The following is a 17,500-nucleotide window of genomic DNA, read 5'->3' as shown; positions in this document are numbered from 1 at the left end:
AGAGGAGGGGAGGAGAGAGAGAGAGAGGAGGGGGAGAGAAAGGGGAGGATAGGAGAGAGAGGAGGGGAGAGGAGAACAGAGAGGAGAAGAGGGGAGAGAGGAGGGGAGGAGGAGAGAAAGGGGAGGAGAGGAGAGAGAGGAGGGGAGAGGAGAGAAGGAGAGGAGGGGAGAGAGGAGAGGAGGAAAGAGAAAGGGGGGAGAGGAGGGGAGAGGAGAACAGAGAGGAGAGGAGAGAGGAGGGGAGAGAAAGAGGAGGAGAGGAGGAGAGGAGAGAAGCGATGAAGGCAGAAGAGGACACAAAGAGCTTGTCTATTTATTAAGAAACACTCAAGGTCAGATATCTCTTTAAGCTTGACTGTCCCATCTGGTCCTGTTGTGAAGTTCCTTCCCATCATTATACTGGAGTGGCTTCACAGGGTAACCTTCGAATGAGATCCGACTGAAGCCCCCCAGGCCGGATACATCACAGGCTTCAAAAAGAGAGACCCCAGAGGATGAGGTAGAGAAGCTGAGGATTTGAATTAGAGACTGCAGTACAGATGGGAGTGGGCGGACGAAATAATCAAGTTAAAAATAAAAGCTAAATCTGTCATCAGAGGAGTCCAATTAAACAACAGCCTGATCTTAAGGTTTGCTGTCGGTTGGTAAACATTGTCCAATCTTGAGATGGTATGTCACTCCTTTAAAGGTGAAAATCAGGTTCAATATGGCTTCCTTTTCTGCTGCAAATGTGACAGCTGACTCAAATCCCACGCATGGTTCGAAAACCTGCTCTATCCAGGTCCTGCTTGGTTCGTGGGGGTGAGTGAAGGCCTATGGATGTTCTCCTGCACTACACTGCCCCCTTTTGGAGGGCGAGAGACACTACCACAGAATGTGCTCCTGGTTTTAAAGTCATATGAATCCATCGTAATATCCACACTTGATATGTCTGCGCTACTTGCAACTTAGTTTTCTCGGTTTGGGTTAGTCATTCCTACGGTAGGGTGAGAAATACAAACATTGAACCTGACGTCAACGTAAGCATTTATTTGAATGACACACAATGACTGGACATAAAGGACAGAGATCTGGAGCAGTAGATACGTACCGACCAGGGTGAGGGAGGAAGTCTCCGCCTTCTCAAACACCACCTGGCTGTTGCCCACCATCAGCCCCACGTCGATCTGTCCCAGAGGAGAAGAACTGTGAGCATCACCTACTTCAACCTCCCCCCATCCGCCCGTCTGTGACCCCGTAAAGCAGGGTCCAGCGGTGAAGCCCCTTGTCCATCTCATTTATTTATGACATGAGGCCTTCTAGGGAAGTGCGATATATACTCCATTTTACTGTAGTTCATTTATTGATGCGTGTGTGTTATGTGTTAAATAGTGCTGAAGATGTCTTGTTCAATGTCTGTGTTGTGGGTTAAATGTCAATGTGCCTGAACTGTACAACTAATTGCCTCTCGGGGACATTCGAGTTTTCTAAGTCTAAGTCTGAAGCTCCAGAGTCAGTCTAAGTCTGAAGCTCCAGAGTCAGTCTAAGTCTGAAGCTGGCCCTGATCAAACCTGGATCAGGGCCAGAGAGCAGACATCTTCAACTTTGACCCTAACCTCTCCACCGCCAACCAATTACATCCCGGTTCAATATTGTGGCCGTGAACTAAAATGTATTAATACAGTTTTATTTATCCATAACTAATAAACCAGGGCACTGTACTGCAAAGGAGCTTTGGTAATGTCATCATAATCACTCTAGCCCCAGCCTAGTGCCTGGCCTGGGGGACAGGAGGTCTTGGGTGATGGACTGGGGGCCTGGTAAGAGAGGGAGGTAGAAGCACCTTCTGCTTCTTGCCAGTTGGCATCTCCCCCTTCAGGATGCTGGAGTCCATGGCCTCGATGTCCTTGATGACCAGACCGAACAGCTTGTCGCAGAAGCTGAACACCAGCTGAGGAGGGAGGAGAGAAGGGGAGGAGTGAGGGATGAGACAGCAAGATGCACCGAGAGTGTGTGTGAGGTTATGTACTATTGTGCGATCCGTCCGCAGTTTTTTTGTGAGCAGAGGGACAATTACTCTCCCTACCTCACTTCGGGGGCATGTGTGTGTGTGTGTGTGTGTGTTGTGCGTGCATTTGTGCGTGCGTATGTGTGCACTGGGCAGACCTGCTGTGTGACGGAGAAGCCCTGGTTGTTGAACTGCTGGATGAACTCGGCGGCCATCTTGTCGGAGTCGTAGGCCGAGGAGTCGGTGCTCTTCTTCTGCAGGAAGTCGATCTCCACCGTCATGGACCCGATGCACTGCTTGCACTTGTCGAAGTTGTAGTTGGCGACTGGGCGGGGGGGGGAGGTTATCCATTGTTTATTGCACCTGATGGATAATCTTTGACTATCTCATCATTATTATAATATTTGCAATATATCACTTTGATCCTTTCCAACTTTGTCATATCTTATCTTGAAAAAGGCTTCCAAGTGACGAGCTGAAATCCTTACTTAACTGATCACATAACAATACTATAATCTAACGTCGAGCCTGTGATTGAGTGCCTCAAGTGAATTCTTCAAACTGATATTGAGTATATTTTGGATCTTTGAATGGTGATCAAGTAGATTAACCAATGAGAGAAGGTTACCTTCAACTTCCTGGCCAATGGATAGACCCGCCCACTTCCTCTGCAAGACAGACAGAGGACGGTTAACAGTTTCCATTGAGACAAACTGAGATAAGAAATATGAAGTAAATACGTGAATGTGAATGTGAGTGTGTTTGTGTGTGTGTGTGTGTGTGTGTGTGTGTGTGAGTGCATGTGTACGTGTTTGAGTGTGCATCTGTGTGTGTGTGGGAGTGTGTGTGTGTGTGTGTGTGTGTTTGCATGCGTGAGAGATTGTGTGTGCGTGTGTTAGCTTCAGTCTGTGTGTGTGAGTGTGGGTGTGTCTGTGTGGGTGTTTGTGTGTGTGTGTGTCTTTGTGAGTGTATGCATGTGTCCATCTGTGTGTGAGTGTGTGCGTCTGTGTGTGTCTGTGTCTGTGTCAATGTCTACATACCTGAGGCAGACTGAAGGCGATCGTCCCAGGGACCACAGTGGTGTGGCTCTTGACCGTGAACACAAACTTGTGGTTGGGGGTGGTCTTTACGGTCACATGTCTGTGGAGAAGACGGAGGGTACAAAGCTGAAGCTCCCTGCTGCTGAGGATTCACTTACCATCATTTCAAAGATAAAAATAGCACTACTATTACTATTAAGCTTGGAAGTCGGCAAAAACACGTTTAAAATGGAAAGAGCCAAGCCTTTTCATTTTATTTTTAGCTCTAGGGTGTGATCACCCGTGTCGCAGAGAGCAGAGAGGGGGGGATTCGCTTATTCTCCATCGTGTATTGTTTCTCCTGTTGTGTGCGTGGGCTGCAGCGTGTCTCCTCAGATTGGGCAGGGAATTCAACCTCCTGGCAGGCATTTCCCCGGACTCATTCACTTGTAGCCAAGTAATTAACGGGGACATATTATACCACCAGGTGTGAGAGTGATTAGCTTTACAAGCCGTTTCGAAAATGTGCCTGTTTGCTTGTAAGGCTAATCACACTCACACCTGGTGGTATAATATGTCCCCTTTAACCTCTTCTCACTTATCAGTGAGTTATGTTGTGCAGGCCCAAATTGTCAATCGCTGTAATTTGATTGGTTGATGTTTCTATTAGGTGGGAGGAAGGCCCCCTAGGGAGCTATGGGGGTACTGCAGGGCAGGGGTACAGGGAGATGGGAAGGGGGGAAGGATATGGTGGCCGAATCCCAATGTTCGGACTCACGGACTCACAGACTTTGATACGCATTCTCGCAAAATTATTAAGGCTTAAGGGCTGTCCCAATGTCGAATTCCAAAGGACGTGAGGGTTTGAGTCCATACTTATTGAGCCCTTTCCGTGAGTCTGCATCAGTGCAGACTTCACCTAAGGGAATTACCCACAGTTCAGAGCGTTATGAAGTTTACCGCAGAGACCATAGGCTAATCCGGAAATTAGGAAGGTAAACAACAAGACGATGCTACTGTCAATGCGCAACCAGGTCGGAATTTCTTCCTTTTTTTAGTGAGCTGGATCATTTGGATCAGCTCACCAACAAGAGCCGGCTCTTTTCGGCCAATAATCACCTAATTCAATACATCCTTTATATCCTTTATATCCTTTATAAGTATTCAAAAGTAAAAATTATATTTTCTAATATCAATAAATTGCTGTAGCCGATTGTTTTCATTGCATAAAAAAAAAGAAAAAAAAAAGAGAATTCCCAAACCGGGAAGTGTCAGCCGCATCTTAGTCATTAAACTTTGCCAAGATAGCAGGTGCTCTCGTGAAGTGCTGTCCCAATCCCATATATACCTATCTGAGCCCATGTGGCCTCAAACACTCGCTCACTTCGCACCAGAGATCAATTAAGTCCTTAGTCCTTAGTCCTCACTTTGGGATTGGGCCAGTGTGTGTGTGTGTGTGTGTGTGTGTGTGTGTGGGGGGGGGGGGGGAAATAGATGGCCGGTATTTTCAGGATGTAGCTTGCTTGATCGATTGTTCGATGACTTGATGAATATATACTGCGCATACAGATTGAAATGAAAACGTAACAAAATCAAAAACAAAATAAATGTTTTTGTTGCTTCCATCAGAGACATTAGTATGTTTTATCTTGATGAATCGTGTTTGATCAATTAGTACATAAGAGCTTCTCGAAACACAAAAACAACAATTTGTCATTTTGTAAACCACCGCCAACAGAAAAGGTCATTTTCTATCCTTCAGGCGTTTAACACATCCCAAGAGGAAAAGACGAGTGTGCGTTTGTTTGTGTGTTTTTGTGTTTGCGTGTATGTGTTTTTGTGTGCATGTGTTTGTGTTTAGGTTTGTGTGTGTTGGTGTGTACATGTATGTGTTTGTGTGTGTGTATGTGTTTGTGTGTGTGTATGTATGTATGTGTGTGTGTGTATGTGTTTGTGAATGTGGGAGTGTGTGTATATTTTTGTGTTTGAGTGTGTTTGCGTTTGTGTTTGTGTTTGTGTGTGTTTGCGTTTGTGTTTGTGTTTGTGTGTGTGTGTGCGTGGGTTGTGTTGTGTTTGTGTGTGTATGTGTGTGTGTGTGTGTGCGTGGGTTGTGTTGTGTTTGTGTGTGTATGTGTGTGTGTGTGTAGGTTGTGTTGTGTTTGTGTGTGTATGTGTGTGTGTGTGCGTGGGTTGTGTTGTGTGTGTGTGTGTATGTATGTGTGTGTGTGTGTGTGTGGGTTGTGTTTGTGTGTGTGCATGGGTTTGTGTATGCATGTACGTGTATGCGTTTGTTTGCGTGTGTATGTGTGAGAGTGAGTGTGTGTGTGTGTGTGTATGTTGTGTGGGTGTATGTGTGAGAGTGAGTGTGTGTGTGTGTGTATGTATGTGTGTGTGTGTGTATGTGGGTTGTGTTGTGTATGCGTGTGTATGTGTGTGTGTGTGTGTGTGTGCATGGGTTGTGTTGTGTTTGTGCCCGCCTACTCACTGTCCTGACTGCAGATCTTTCTCGCTCACCACAGCACAGTTGGTGAGTGACAGCTCGTCTGTGGGGCAGCGAGCTGCCTGCATGGTCTGTGATGGGGGAGAGGGGGGGGGGGGGGGGGGGGGGGAGGAAGAGGAGGGTCACAACAAGATGTTCGATAAGATACTGGAACCAGGGCCTTCGTTTTATCTTCAACATGGTTTTACATATTCATGAGTCAGCTGGGGGATTGAATTCCAATGGTTCTTTATATTTGAGAAAATAGCGACTCTTAACTGTATAACACTTCATTTACATTCCAGAACAGAAACATAGCTAGACAATTCAATTTGGCCATAAGCATGCGATTAAAACACCTTAAAAATAATACTAGTGAATTCATGTATTAACTAATTAATCATAATAATAATGATAAAATAATATTAGTTATAAAAACAAGGAGGAAATAATATTAGTTGCCATTATTTATTCATAGATGGTTCATTTGTCAGTGCTGACCTTAAGTCACAAGGGGGTAAGGGTAAGGGTTAAATTCTGCCATTGGCTTGTCACACCAAATCTGCACCCTTGACACCGAAGGTCACATAGATAGATAAGCAACATTCGCTACAATCCACTGGGTAGGCTGGTAGATACAGCTAATATATATTTCAATTAATATATTGTGGCATATGAAAAGCATTGAGAGCATTGAATTCCCTGGGGCCCTTATTATCACTACTGTGACCTATGGTCTAACAAAGCCTTTTTAACGATTCCTTAATTCCCCATGGGAGCCTTACTTACCCCACCACTAGTTAGACCAGGCTAGTATCTTTCAAATGAGGGGTTACAAATATTTAGATGATTAACGTAGCCAAAGTAATAGCCAGTTATAATGTGGTTATCAAAGACTGATGTTTAAGTCTTTGATTACAATTTCTTATCGTTTCAAATTACATCATGTAACATTGACCTAGTATTTAAAATGGGTGCTGCAGTCCAGATTCACAATATTGGATTGACACCCCGGCCACTCAAAGCTCGCCCGGGTTGCCAGACAACTATAAACCTCTGCCTTGAAGTCCTTCTGAGCTCTGAGCTGTCTCTATCTCCAAGATTCACCTGTTAGAGAACGGCTCGAGGCACAGAGCTTTATTGAAATAGGCTTATTAGGTTGGGACGAATCTACTGCAATCTCATTTGATCCAATGTGTTTGCTTGCTCCTGTGGCTGCAGAACACAGTGTATTGCCTGCACATTTGTTTTATATCTGGCACTCTACTGAGAGAAAAATAAATCAAGACAAACAGGCCAAACAAAAACAAACGTTCCAGCCCGAAACGACCATTTTTAAAGGTGTCGGTAGACATGTTGTCGGAGAAGCCAGTATTTCGACGTAGCTTCCTTTGGTGCGTTAGCTACATATTGTACCTTTAAGGGATAACAGTTACTAACATATGTCATTGAGGTACTCTTTCTGCGATGACTCAACTGAAGGCAGAGAGATAGAGAGGAGGGAGAGATTGAATACAAACGAGTGGAGAAGAGACAGAGAACACAATCGTCTCCCAACCCCCTCGCAGCTCATTACAATTCCCACAGTGCCACGCTGACATCCCACCCTTCCGCTCAAATCACATAACCGTCTACCTCCCACACACCAAACAAGAAAGAGGATCCGAAACGCGTACGAGACACGCTTCTGCGCGTCCTCGGCACGTTCCCGCGGCGGCGGCGGGCGGCCTAAAGGCACGGTAACCGTGGCAACGCGGGGCTCTGCAGGCGGTGTGCCTTCCCACAGCGGTGCGTGGGCGGTGTGTTCACTGGGACCACCGCGGGGAGGCCTCCGTCGGTGCGTCGAAGGGAGGGCGAGAGGTCAGCCCGCCGAAGGGGCAGAAGCTGCTCAGAGAGGGTCTCTCGCCGCTGGCCTACTTAAAAGGTGTTACCTAGGTTACTGCGTGACGGATGGACACAGAACCCGCACCACTCTCCCTGTGCCACACGGAATACCTTCTGTGTTAAATACTAGACTCTCTCTCTCTCAATCAATCCTCTCTTACCCAAGCACACACGTACGCATGCACACACGCACACAGGCACGTACACTTATGCATGCACGCACACACACACACACACATTCATTTGATTGTATCTCAAGCGACCCTTATTTTGTTTCCAGCGTCCGGGTCGATGCGGCAACATGAATCTCCCTCTTATCGGTGCTGCTGCCGTCACATCAGGTGACAGCGAACTGCGCCCAGATAATGAGGCACTAAACCATCACTCCAGGTCAATATCAGCCTCCAGACGACCCATTTTCCTTTCCCGATACAGCTCTCAGTTGGATAGCATGTATGCAGTGAGAAGAGAAGACAGCAGAGCCCCCATGTCAGCCTGTCACCCCCCCCCCCAGCCCAGACCACCACCTGGCCCTCCTAGGGGGTGGGGGGGGGGGGGGGGGGGTGAGGGCATCCCCTCCACAGTACACTGTGCGGTACAAAACTGAATAGATGTAGAATGTACACGTTAAATAGAACAAGACAAACCCGATCTGTGAAGAAAGAAGTGTCCATTTTGTTTGTGTTCAGTTCTGAGCTGGTTGTGCAGGGGGGTAGTTTGTTTCTTTCTGTATACTGCAGATAGCTGAGCCCTTAGTGGCCGTATGATACTTTCATCCTCCTCCGAGACAAAACACAATACTCAATATTCATGTTCAAAGGCCAGTGTTATAGCAGCCGACAAAGAACAGTGAGTTCAAACAAGAGAATACATAAATACAATTAAAATACAAATACAAAATTATAGTAACTGCAATAAACATACACCTATATACAAAACATTTCATTGTAATAAACCGAGAATTTTTTATAAAAACATAATGACTAACTGAGTTAACAAATCTTCATTACCTTTATTAACAAACTTTCATGTCATATTTGGCCTGTTAAGCCCTTTGAGACTGTAACGGTGATTAAGGGCTTGTGAAGCTGTGAATGGCATCTTCACTCTTTTAAACCATGTTTTAAAAGATGCACATATTCCTGTCTGGCTGTTAGCCGTGGCTCATAGGCTAATTGAGCCACACCCATTCTGGTGCTCCTTAAGAGGGCCAGAGTTTGGACTGGAGGGAGGCTGGAGTTGTGACTCGACGGTTGTGCTATTTGTTTTGAATAAAAATATGCATTTTAACTACAACCGTGTGCGTCAAGAAAACTCTTTTTCACAGGGCTATACAAATACAATTGAATTGGATTGAACTTAGACATTATTAAAAAAAAAAGTGAAGGTAAGTCATTAAGATAGTGTGGAGAAAGAAAGAATAGGAGAGGGTTTAATGTGAAGGATAAAGAGAGAAAGGGGGAAATAAGTTGTGGACAGGAAGAACAATATAGAAGCTGAGGAGAGGCGACAGTTGGAATGAGATGATTTCTGAAACATTTGATGTAAGTGTGGTTAACAGAGAGAGAGAATGAGAGAGAGAGAGAGTGAGAGAGAGAGAGAAAATATTAGGAAGAAGGAGAGAAAGGGAGGGAGAGAAAGAGAGAAAGAGAGGAGAGAGATTGAGAATTGGGTGTGGAAGGGAGAGAGAGAGAGAGAGAGAGAGAGAGAGAGAGAGAGAGAGAGAGAGAGAGAGAGAGAGAGAGAGAGGTGTGTGGAAGGGAGAGAAAGAGATGGATGGAGACAGAGAGAGGGGTGTGGGAGGTACTGCAGTGCCATCCTCTTGGCTGTAAACAAGCCCTGTTGCAGAGGTGAGACAGCACATTTCTTCAAGCAATATCACAAGTAGACTTCTATCTCTCTGAGGAAGTGTCTGCCATAATAACCTCTGATGCTCTAGGGCAGACGAAGAAGTGAACACAAATGGATATTAAATCCTGTTCCTCCTAGAACCATCGGCCCTGGGCTCTACAGCCAATGCCGCAGGAGTGGCAGAAGAGAGGGTCTCTAACGATGCAATACAACAAGTAAAGTGGATACAAACCCTACAAAGAATATAAAAGACGTCATTGATACTTAAAGCTGCACTCAGCAATTTCTGCTCGTCCCACTTTGCTCTGATTATATTGTGTCTTGTTTGAGTTTGACTCCTTGCCACTGCTGGCCGGAGCCATGAGACTCGATCAAAACACCACTTAATCAAAACAATGTGGTGAATGGCGAGCAGCAGAAAGTGCTGATAGCAACTCTAGGAGTAGTGGTGAGTCATAGAGTAGCCTCGGTCAGACAGATCGGGTCAGTGTTGGGGACTGATTTATTGGGCCATGAAGGATCTTCCCTTTGGAAACCCTACTGTGAAAGGTAATGTATGGTTGTGTTCTCAACTAACAGAATCCTCCTCTGCTGTACAGGCTGGGCTTTTCCTGTCTGGACTAGACTGAGTACATTACATTACAAAAGTACATCTTATCGTATCTTATTCAGGGGTTACCTCCAGCCTTAACCATATTCTAAATTTCCGACTCCTCTAGTACTTGCTAAACTAAGTTCACAATATTCGCTAAATATTACCGAAAGGGTTTAGTTCTCATTTGGAAAACTGAGAGAAAATAATTGGTGGATCATCCTGCACATGGACCTTTATGCCTGTACAGGAGACATTGTTAAACCAAATCACTTAAATCTCTCCCTCTCACCCATCAATATGTTTTCACTATAGAATAATTTCTTCTCGGTTGAATCCAATCACATAGGACAATGGACCCTTCATTTGGCCCAGCCAATGTATTGGTCATTAAGATTAGCCACATCAACTCTGGCCAGGAGAAGATGCTACAGATGAGATTGAAATGTAATATTCATCCCCATTTGAGACTGTTAAAGATACAGATACATTGACTCCAGGGATACGCCTAAAGGTACAATATGTAACGTTGATACCCGGTGTTTGAAATGGATTTGCATTTCCATTGCAACCGAGCTTCCCGCTCAATGGTGTGACTTTAAATGATGACGCGCTTGTCTTGAGTCGATGGCGCAAAAACACAGAATTTCCTTGGCAATTATTTTTTATATTAAAGCCGTTAAGCCGTTACAATCGTTCAGTCTGATACAACCGTTAATGCTGCGACATTTAATATATTTGGGTTGTTTTCGACAACCGACACAGCAACACGCACAATGATATCCTTAATGATGAATTTGGTGTTCAATATTCCCCCATTTTTGCTTCCTAATCTCAATAGCCGAGCTCAACATTATATTTTGAGACAAGTGCAATTGTTCTATTTTGAAAATGAAAGCGGCAACCAGTATGGCGTCACTTCAAATCAGCTATGATCAGCTAATATTGGCAATTTATTAACTGTTGCCAATTATAAACCAGCTCCTGTGGCATCCATCTTGAAATCCTTCAGGGCTCCAAGCTTTCTCCAACTTTCAAACGCAACTACAAGGTTCACCTGTGTTTGAGCATGGCTCTGGTCGAGGAGTTATTTGAAAATGGACGAGGCTAATTAGTTCAGGGAAAAATGTATACAACCTGAGTTAATTAGCTTTCTTCAACTTGCCACACACTGTGTTTGATATTATATCATATAATATCTGGCAACCCAGGCAGGGGCGATTCTTGTGAGTGTGGGGGCCCTAGGCAGAGGATTGTTGAGGGGGGGGGGGGGGGGGGGGGGGGGTTATTTTTTATTATTTATTTTTTTGCCTCTAGGGGGCCCCCTAGTAGTGGCCTGGGGCCCCAAGCAATTGCGGGGCCCCAGGCAATTGCCTGGTATGCCTAATGGGATGCAGCGCCTCTGAACCCAGGGTACTCAGAGAGTAGTAACACAAAGGCCAAAACAAAATCAAACATTCCGACCTAGATCAGAAATACTGGCCAACATACTGGCTCAAGCTTTGTTCCCGGAGAGGCTGGTATTTTGACAGAGCATGCTTCCTCAATTTCTGAGGACATTTTGATTTTCATTCATAATTTTATGAATTAGTTCATTTTTTACATATTCTTCTTTTATGGTGTTATTTTGAATATTTGAATATTCCCTTTTTGCTGTAAAAGCATTCCAGGGATGCAAATTTAGTTTAAGTCAATAATGTAGTTCTTAGTTTCATAGTTGCAATAATTATATGTCAAATTGAGTAAAATGATTAGAAGTAATTAATGGCCGATGTCTTTTAGCTAATAGCTTATTCTAGGATAATATATGTAACATTGCATGCGCACCAATCTCCGGTCCAGAACCGGATATTTTATCAGAACTTCTCGGGGGAGACGGCACGAAGCCTGAGCTGGAATCAAAATGGCAAAGAACGCCTTGAGTTTCGTCATGGTATTGATCATGATATTCTACAAAGGAGAACTCATTGTGTAAATGGTTGAAGAGTTCAACGTTTTTTTATAAGTGCATTTCTGCAGCGGCCAGTCCACACAGTGTTGATCTATAACCTTTGAAGACTTTCATTTTACAATTTACTATTGCTGGCTTTGTTTGTGTTTGCTAACAAGATCTCTAACTCCAGCAACAGTATTGTTTGACCATTTGAAGGGAGAATTTGAGCTTGTCTACCCTCAGAGATGTTGATTGAAAAATGTATTTGCGAGAAATCAGGTTTAACTTTAGGGTTCTCACCCTTTAACTCAACGACCTGTCTCACAGCCGGCAACATTTCAACAGGTGGTAAGCACAGAACTCTAATTAAACGGAGGTCACTAAGCCCAGCACACCACATGACGACAGGTGACCCCATTGCAATACAGTCACTGTGTTGCAATGAATGCTGGGAGGGAGGAGGGTGGGTCCTGAGAGACGCTAGCTAGCAAGCGCGGCTAGCTAGCAGCGCTAGGGGGATGACAAGCAGAAAGACCCCGTTCTCCTATGCTAGGGGAGCCTGCGGCTACCCGCTAGGAGCAGCGGTTTCCCAGGCGGAAAGCAACACACCCCCACCCACATTGACACATACAGACACACACAGACACACACAGACACGCACACACGGACACACTTTCAGATGTATTGCAGATGAGTAAATAAGGATGGGTGGTGTGTGAGAGATCAGCAGATATACGTCCATACATACCTTGAAAAATATAACGACCTTGGGGGGGAACCCAGCGAAGGCAGACAGAGAGAAGTAGGAGGGGGGGGGCAGAAGACAGAATAATCTTTTTGAGACAGAGAGGGGGTTGGGCTTGGGGGGGGGGGGGGACTTAAGAGCAGTGAGGAGGTGTTGGACATGAGGGTGAGATACGAAGCTGGCATCCCGGTATGAAAGGGGCATGCACGTTTCACATTCAGACGCGCATGCACATGCAGAAAACACATGCCCGCACACACACACACACACACACGCACGCACGCACGCACACACACACACACACACACACACACACACACACACACACACACACACACACACACACACACACACACACACACACACACACACACACACAAACACACACACACACACACACACATTCAAAATGAGGCCACAATAGGGAAGGTGGCATGGCTAAGTTGGGGTCCGAAAAATGTATCCCCTATAATGGTTTGATTTCCAATCAATTGTAAGTCTTGCTTACTCTTTAAGGTTTACAGTATTCACATTACATTTTTTAGTCTTGTCTACTTTATCCAAAATCAAGCATATGCACACAGGTCATACATATCGTACCCCAACTGTTGTATGAGTATGGGTCAGCCCTAAGCCATGCAGGTCTGAAGTGGTCACATGACACACATGACATGGAACATTGTCCTCATGTGATTCATAGCGTGCACACATAACGACCGGGCAAAGCAGTGTAGGTAGAGCTCTGGTGAACGGATTGTTACGAATGGACGGATGAAGCAGGTAAGTTATGAATGAGTGAAACACGAATCGGTAACAGAAACCACAAAGTTAAACATGTCCGTACGATATATATAGATCGATAGATTGTTCATTTAACCAACCAACCAACCATTGAATATTGAATTGTGTGTGAATCGCACACGGTAACATAAAACGTCTACATTATTTGGAATGCATTTCAAAGTGGTTTGCTTGCTGTTCATTGCAGAAGGGGAGAAAGGAAGTTTGTTATCATTGGGCCTGTCTGAATTGTATTTATTACAAGATACACGACTTGAGTCATCCCCCATTTCCCCTCTGGCGCGAAAGGCAGATCCCATTACCGTATATCAAATTCTGCTCCGGAGATATTGTCGAATGAGGAGTTGTAACTGCATTTCAGTTGCATTTACATAATCAGTCGGGCATTCACTTTGCCACCCTCTGCCTCCGTTGTTTCCACAATAACACTTACATTCTATTTCACCGCTATTTCAAGAAAAAAAAGCAAAACAGGGCAGTGAATGGAGCAGAACAATAGTGTTTCAGTTGTGTTTCAATCATCCTTGCTATTATCTGAATAACCCTTGGCATCGTTAACAAATAGCTGTTCATTAGTTACAAACTGATAGAGCGATAGCGTAATGACCTGTTATCAAAGGTTACCTGTACTCATTTCAAAAAAGAAGGATTTGACTTTCTCTCTTGCTGAAAGTTCAAATGAAGCAGCCACTCCCTTGACCGCGACCTGGTTGGTGCATTACGGTGGCTCCATCATGAATAACTCATGAGCTAAATCCTATCAGTATTATCCACTGGTCTCCACGGCTATAGCATCAGATAACTTCCTCCCGGCTGGCTCCCTCTAATAAAAGCCCGTCAAACCCCTGTAGGGAGTCCTGCTTATTTATTCACACTGCGGTGACTCACTGTGCATTTCGAGTTGTCGCACCGTAGAGATCGATTGGTAACAGAGCCGCGCATTGATTGGCTGTCTGTTGTTCACTGTCGAGTGCCAGGTTTCAGCACCGCGCTGTGAAAGACAAGGGGTGTGCCGTGAAATGAGCACCAGTGCACCAAGAGGTGATGAGGGAAACTATACAAAAAGTATAACTTGGTTGGTTACCTCTGTTGATTGTCAAAGCTACATGGAGGATTGGTAACAGAGAGTGACCATATTTGGTCAACAAATGGTGCATGTTTCTTATTTTTTTCTGAATTACACCAAATGATTAGATTAACATTTCCTATTGAGATCAATTAAATAGATCTTATCTCCCAAGGGAATATTGTGTCTTTGCCTGACCGACGAAGGCCATTACAGATAATTACACACCCTCTAGGTTAATTATCAAGCCACATGGTTTTGTGTCATAAGTCGTTTGCTATAATTAACATATATCCTCCTCTTTTCTATGAGAACACTTTTTGCGACGCAGCTCATGTCCCTGTTCTCATGAAAAGGCTTTTCTAATGCTTTTCCCACTGATGAAATAGGGTGCTCATTATTGACTACAAAGGCTATGGATGATTATTGTTATTTTCGAAATCCCATTTTTCTATCACATTATTCTACCGGTACATTGGTTGTTTAACCAGGATCATAGTTTTACAGTATCAAGCAGGATGTAATATGAAACCATTGGAAATACTCAACTCTATTTGAAGGCAGGATGAGACATGGCCAGCTTCCCAGGTCACAGTTAAGTATGTATGTAGTATGTAAGTATTATTTTTGCATTGAATGTATTTTCTCTTTTGGAAATTCAATATGCATAGTTAGAATCAAATCCATTGCAAAATGCTTTGCCATTTCAAAAATCATTCAAATTTCTGTAATCAAAATAATTCAAGATGAATTGAGCATTGCATGCTCACTTTGCATATTGCATTCGCCTTTGGAAATGCAATTTCAAATTGCACATTGATTTGCAAATGCATGATGCCTTCCATTTTAAGACAAGACACCAAAATACCAGGGCAATATAAATTGCAATTTATGTTTTGTTTTTTTATCAATATCTATATTTTTAATCAGAATTGAGGATTGCATTGCCACTTTGCATATTTAATTGCAAATGCATAATAGATTTTTAATTTGCATGGTCAAATTGCACATTGAATTGCCAATTGCAAAATGCATTGCCATTTGAATGCAGAGGCCAAAAAACGTCCGCATTATTTATGTCTTATTCGCTGCACAACGCAGCCAATTCCTTTCCCCACTTAGACAAACTCCCTAATTAATATCTCATCTGCTTCCTGCATTAAATCGAGGAGCTACCAGCTGTAGACGTCATAGGGCTGCTTTGTCAAGTTCAAACCATTACAACCAACCATGAGACACCTACGCACCCAGTCTGTTGGACAGCGGGGATGTTCAGGGGTGTTCTCTAGGGAAGGGCTGATGTTAGCAGGCCTGAAAGCCCCTCCTCTCTGACCTTTCTGCTCCATACTGGTCCATAGCATGTTGTGTTGGCCTTGAGTGAATGCTTTTAGACATTTAAGACCCCTTCCTGTCTAGCGCAAGATGGAATGGTGTGTGTGTGTGCGTGTGTGCGTGTGTGCGTGTGTGCGTGTGTGCGTGTGTGCGTGTGTGTGTGTGTGTGTGTGTGTGTGTGTGTGTGTGTGTGTGTGTGTGTGTGTTTGATGTGTTTTGTGACTCTCTGGGTGTGCATTAGTGCTGTGATGGATTCTAAGACATTAGAATGGGAAAATGAATATTCGAATGAGAAAAAATCAAGCACTCACTCCCGCAGTTTAGTTAATTATCGCCCGCAGCCTGGGCCAATGCACTGCATGACGGACAGGGGTGACAGAACCGGATGAAACTAACAAAAAATATATATATATTAAACAACAACGGTTTTAAGAAAGATGGAGAGGTCACAACCCAACTCGCCACAGAGAGAGGGATGTGCTCTCCAAGTAATCTGAAAAGAGGTACGACAAGAGGATTGCACAAAGCCAATTAGTGTTATTAGTGTTTGATGGGAAAGGCTTCAGCGAGTTCTGTTAGGAGTTGGAACAAAGGTACCATATCCACAGCCATGCTACAATTACCAATACAATCAGGACCTCAGGTAAAAAATAAAGGAATCACTCAAAGATAAAAATTTGAGTCTTACCATGGATGGTTGGCCCTCCATAGCAACTGCGTCATATGTCACAGCAACGGCCTACTGGATTTCAGATGGTTGGGAAATCCAGGACTATGCACAAAAAATCGAAGAGTTTCGGGAATCCCCCACTGCGGAGAATGTCGACGAATGCATTCAACACATCTTAAACATCTACGGCAAGAAAAGGGAATCTCTGACTGCCATGACAATGCCACCAATTACGTCATTGCAGTGGGGAGACATCTTAAATCAGTCAACGTACAATGTGTGGAACACACCATGAACCCGGCTGTGTTTAAAGGGTTCAGAGTCAGAGCTATTGAAATCCTAGTGAGCAGGCAGATAGCAGCGTCATCCCATTTCAGCAAATCCATCAATGACGGCTACCCCCTCCCGGGAACGAAGAACTTTTAGGGTTGAAAATGGAGAGGCTGATGAATGACTGTCCGACGTCATGGAACGGCACATGAGTCATGATCTGCCCGTTCTGGAGCGGCAAGAGGCTGTTTCTGCTGTCGTCGGATGGAGCAGACCACCAGAGAATGCTCCCTCATGGAAAAGGTCAGCACGTTGTATGAAATGCCTCGCCTAGGGGCACTGATCCATAGGTAGAATGGTATTCCTAATGTTGAGTTAAGGTAATATCATTTACTGTTAATAGGCTGGACAAATGCAAACAATGTCCTCATATAAAAGCATATTTATTGACAGGTTCAAGGTTTTTTTTAAAACCTTTCAAAGTGGCAACAGAGGGAATGTCGACTGACAAATATCCAACTGCGTCAGCTGTGCTGCCTTTAAAACACGTTCTGCTCCGTCTACTGAGCAAGCAAAGGCCAGACGAATCAGAAACCCATGCAGTGACAGAGATAATGACAGCGATCAGCACTGATCTGGCCCAACGGTACAGTGATGGAGAGGGCACACATAATGCTGCTGAACGAAGCGGGTTACCCGGATCCATGCTTTCAATCGCCTCGTTCAATATGAAAGAGGAACGGAAACGGGAGATGGCTGGTCTGAGGAGAACGAGTGAGTGTGGCAGAAGGGACAGGCAGTGTCACCGAACGCAGTGGTCAGCCAACCGCTGGCTGAACCGCTCTCACGACAATCGGGGACCTCTTCGGAG

At 44.5% G+C, this 17,500-nt stretch overlaps 1 protein-coding gene across 3 annotated transcripts in view; it reads right to left on the bottom strand.

Moving 5' to 3' along the window:
• Positions 1–17,500, bottom strand: part of nsfa (N-ethylmaleimide-sensitive factor a) — a 43,146-nt gene that overhangs the window by 19,178 nt on the left and 6,468 nt on the right. For 2 of the 3 annotated variants that reach the window (XM_030345373.1, XM_030345381.1), the window contains exons 2-8: positions 12,494–12,511; positions 5,492–5,577; positions 3,028–3,127; positions 2,616–2,655; positions 2,146–2,312; positions 1,823–1,930; positions 1,091–1,166 (exon numbers count right to left, since the gene is read on the bottom strand). In XM_030345373.1, the coding sequence (XP_030201233.1) occupies positions 1,091–1,166; positions 1,823–1,930; positions 2,146–2,312; positions 2,616–2,655; positions 3,028–3,127; positions 5,492–5,577; positions 12,494–12,511 (595 nt within the window). The remainder of the gene's footprint in view (positions 1–1,090; positions 1,167–1,822; positions 1,931–2,145; positions 2,313–2,615; positions 2,656–3,027; positions 3,128–5,491; positions 5,578–12,493; positions 12,512–17,500) is intronic. The other variant, XM_030345390.1, reaches the window with a different exon arrangement.

The sequence above is a fragment of the Gadus morhua genome, chromosome 2 (assembly GCF_902167405.1).
Source record: "Gadus morhua chromosome 2, gadMor3.0, whole genome shotgun sequence".
In the NCBI taxonomy this organism is placed as follows: Eukaryota; Metazoa; Chordata; class Actinopteri; order Gadiformes; family Gadidae; genus Gadus; species Gadus morhua.
Note: the sequence above shows the minus strand (reverse complement) of the source record. Positions and strands in the feature narration are given on the sequence as shown.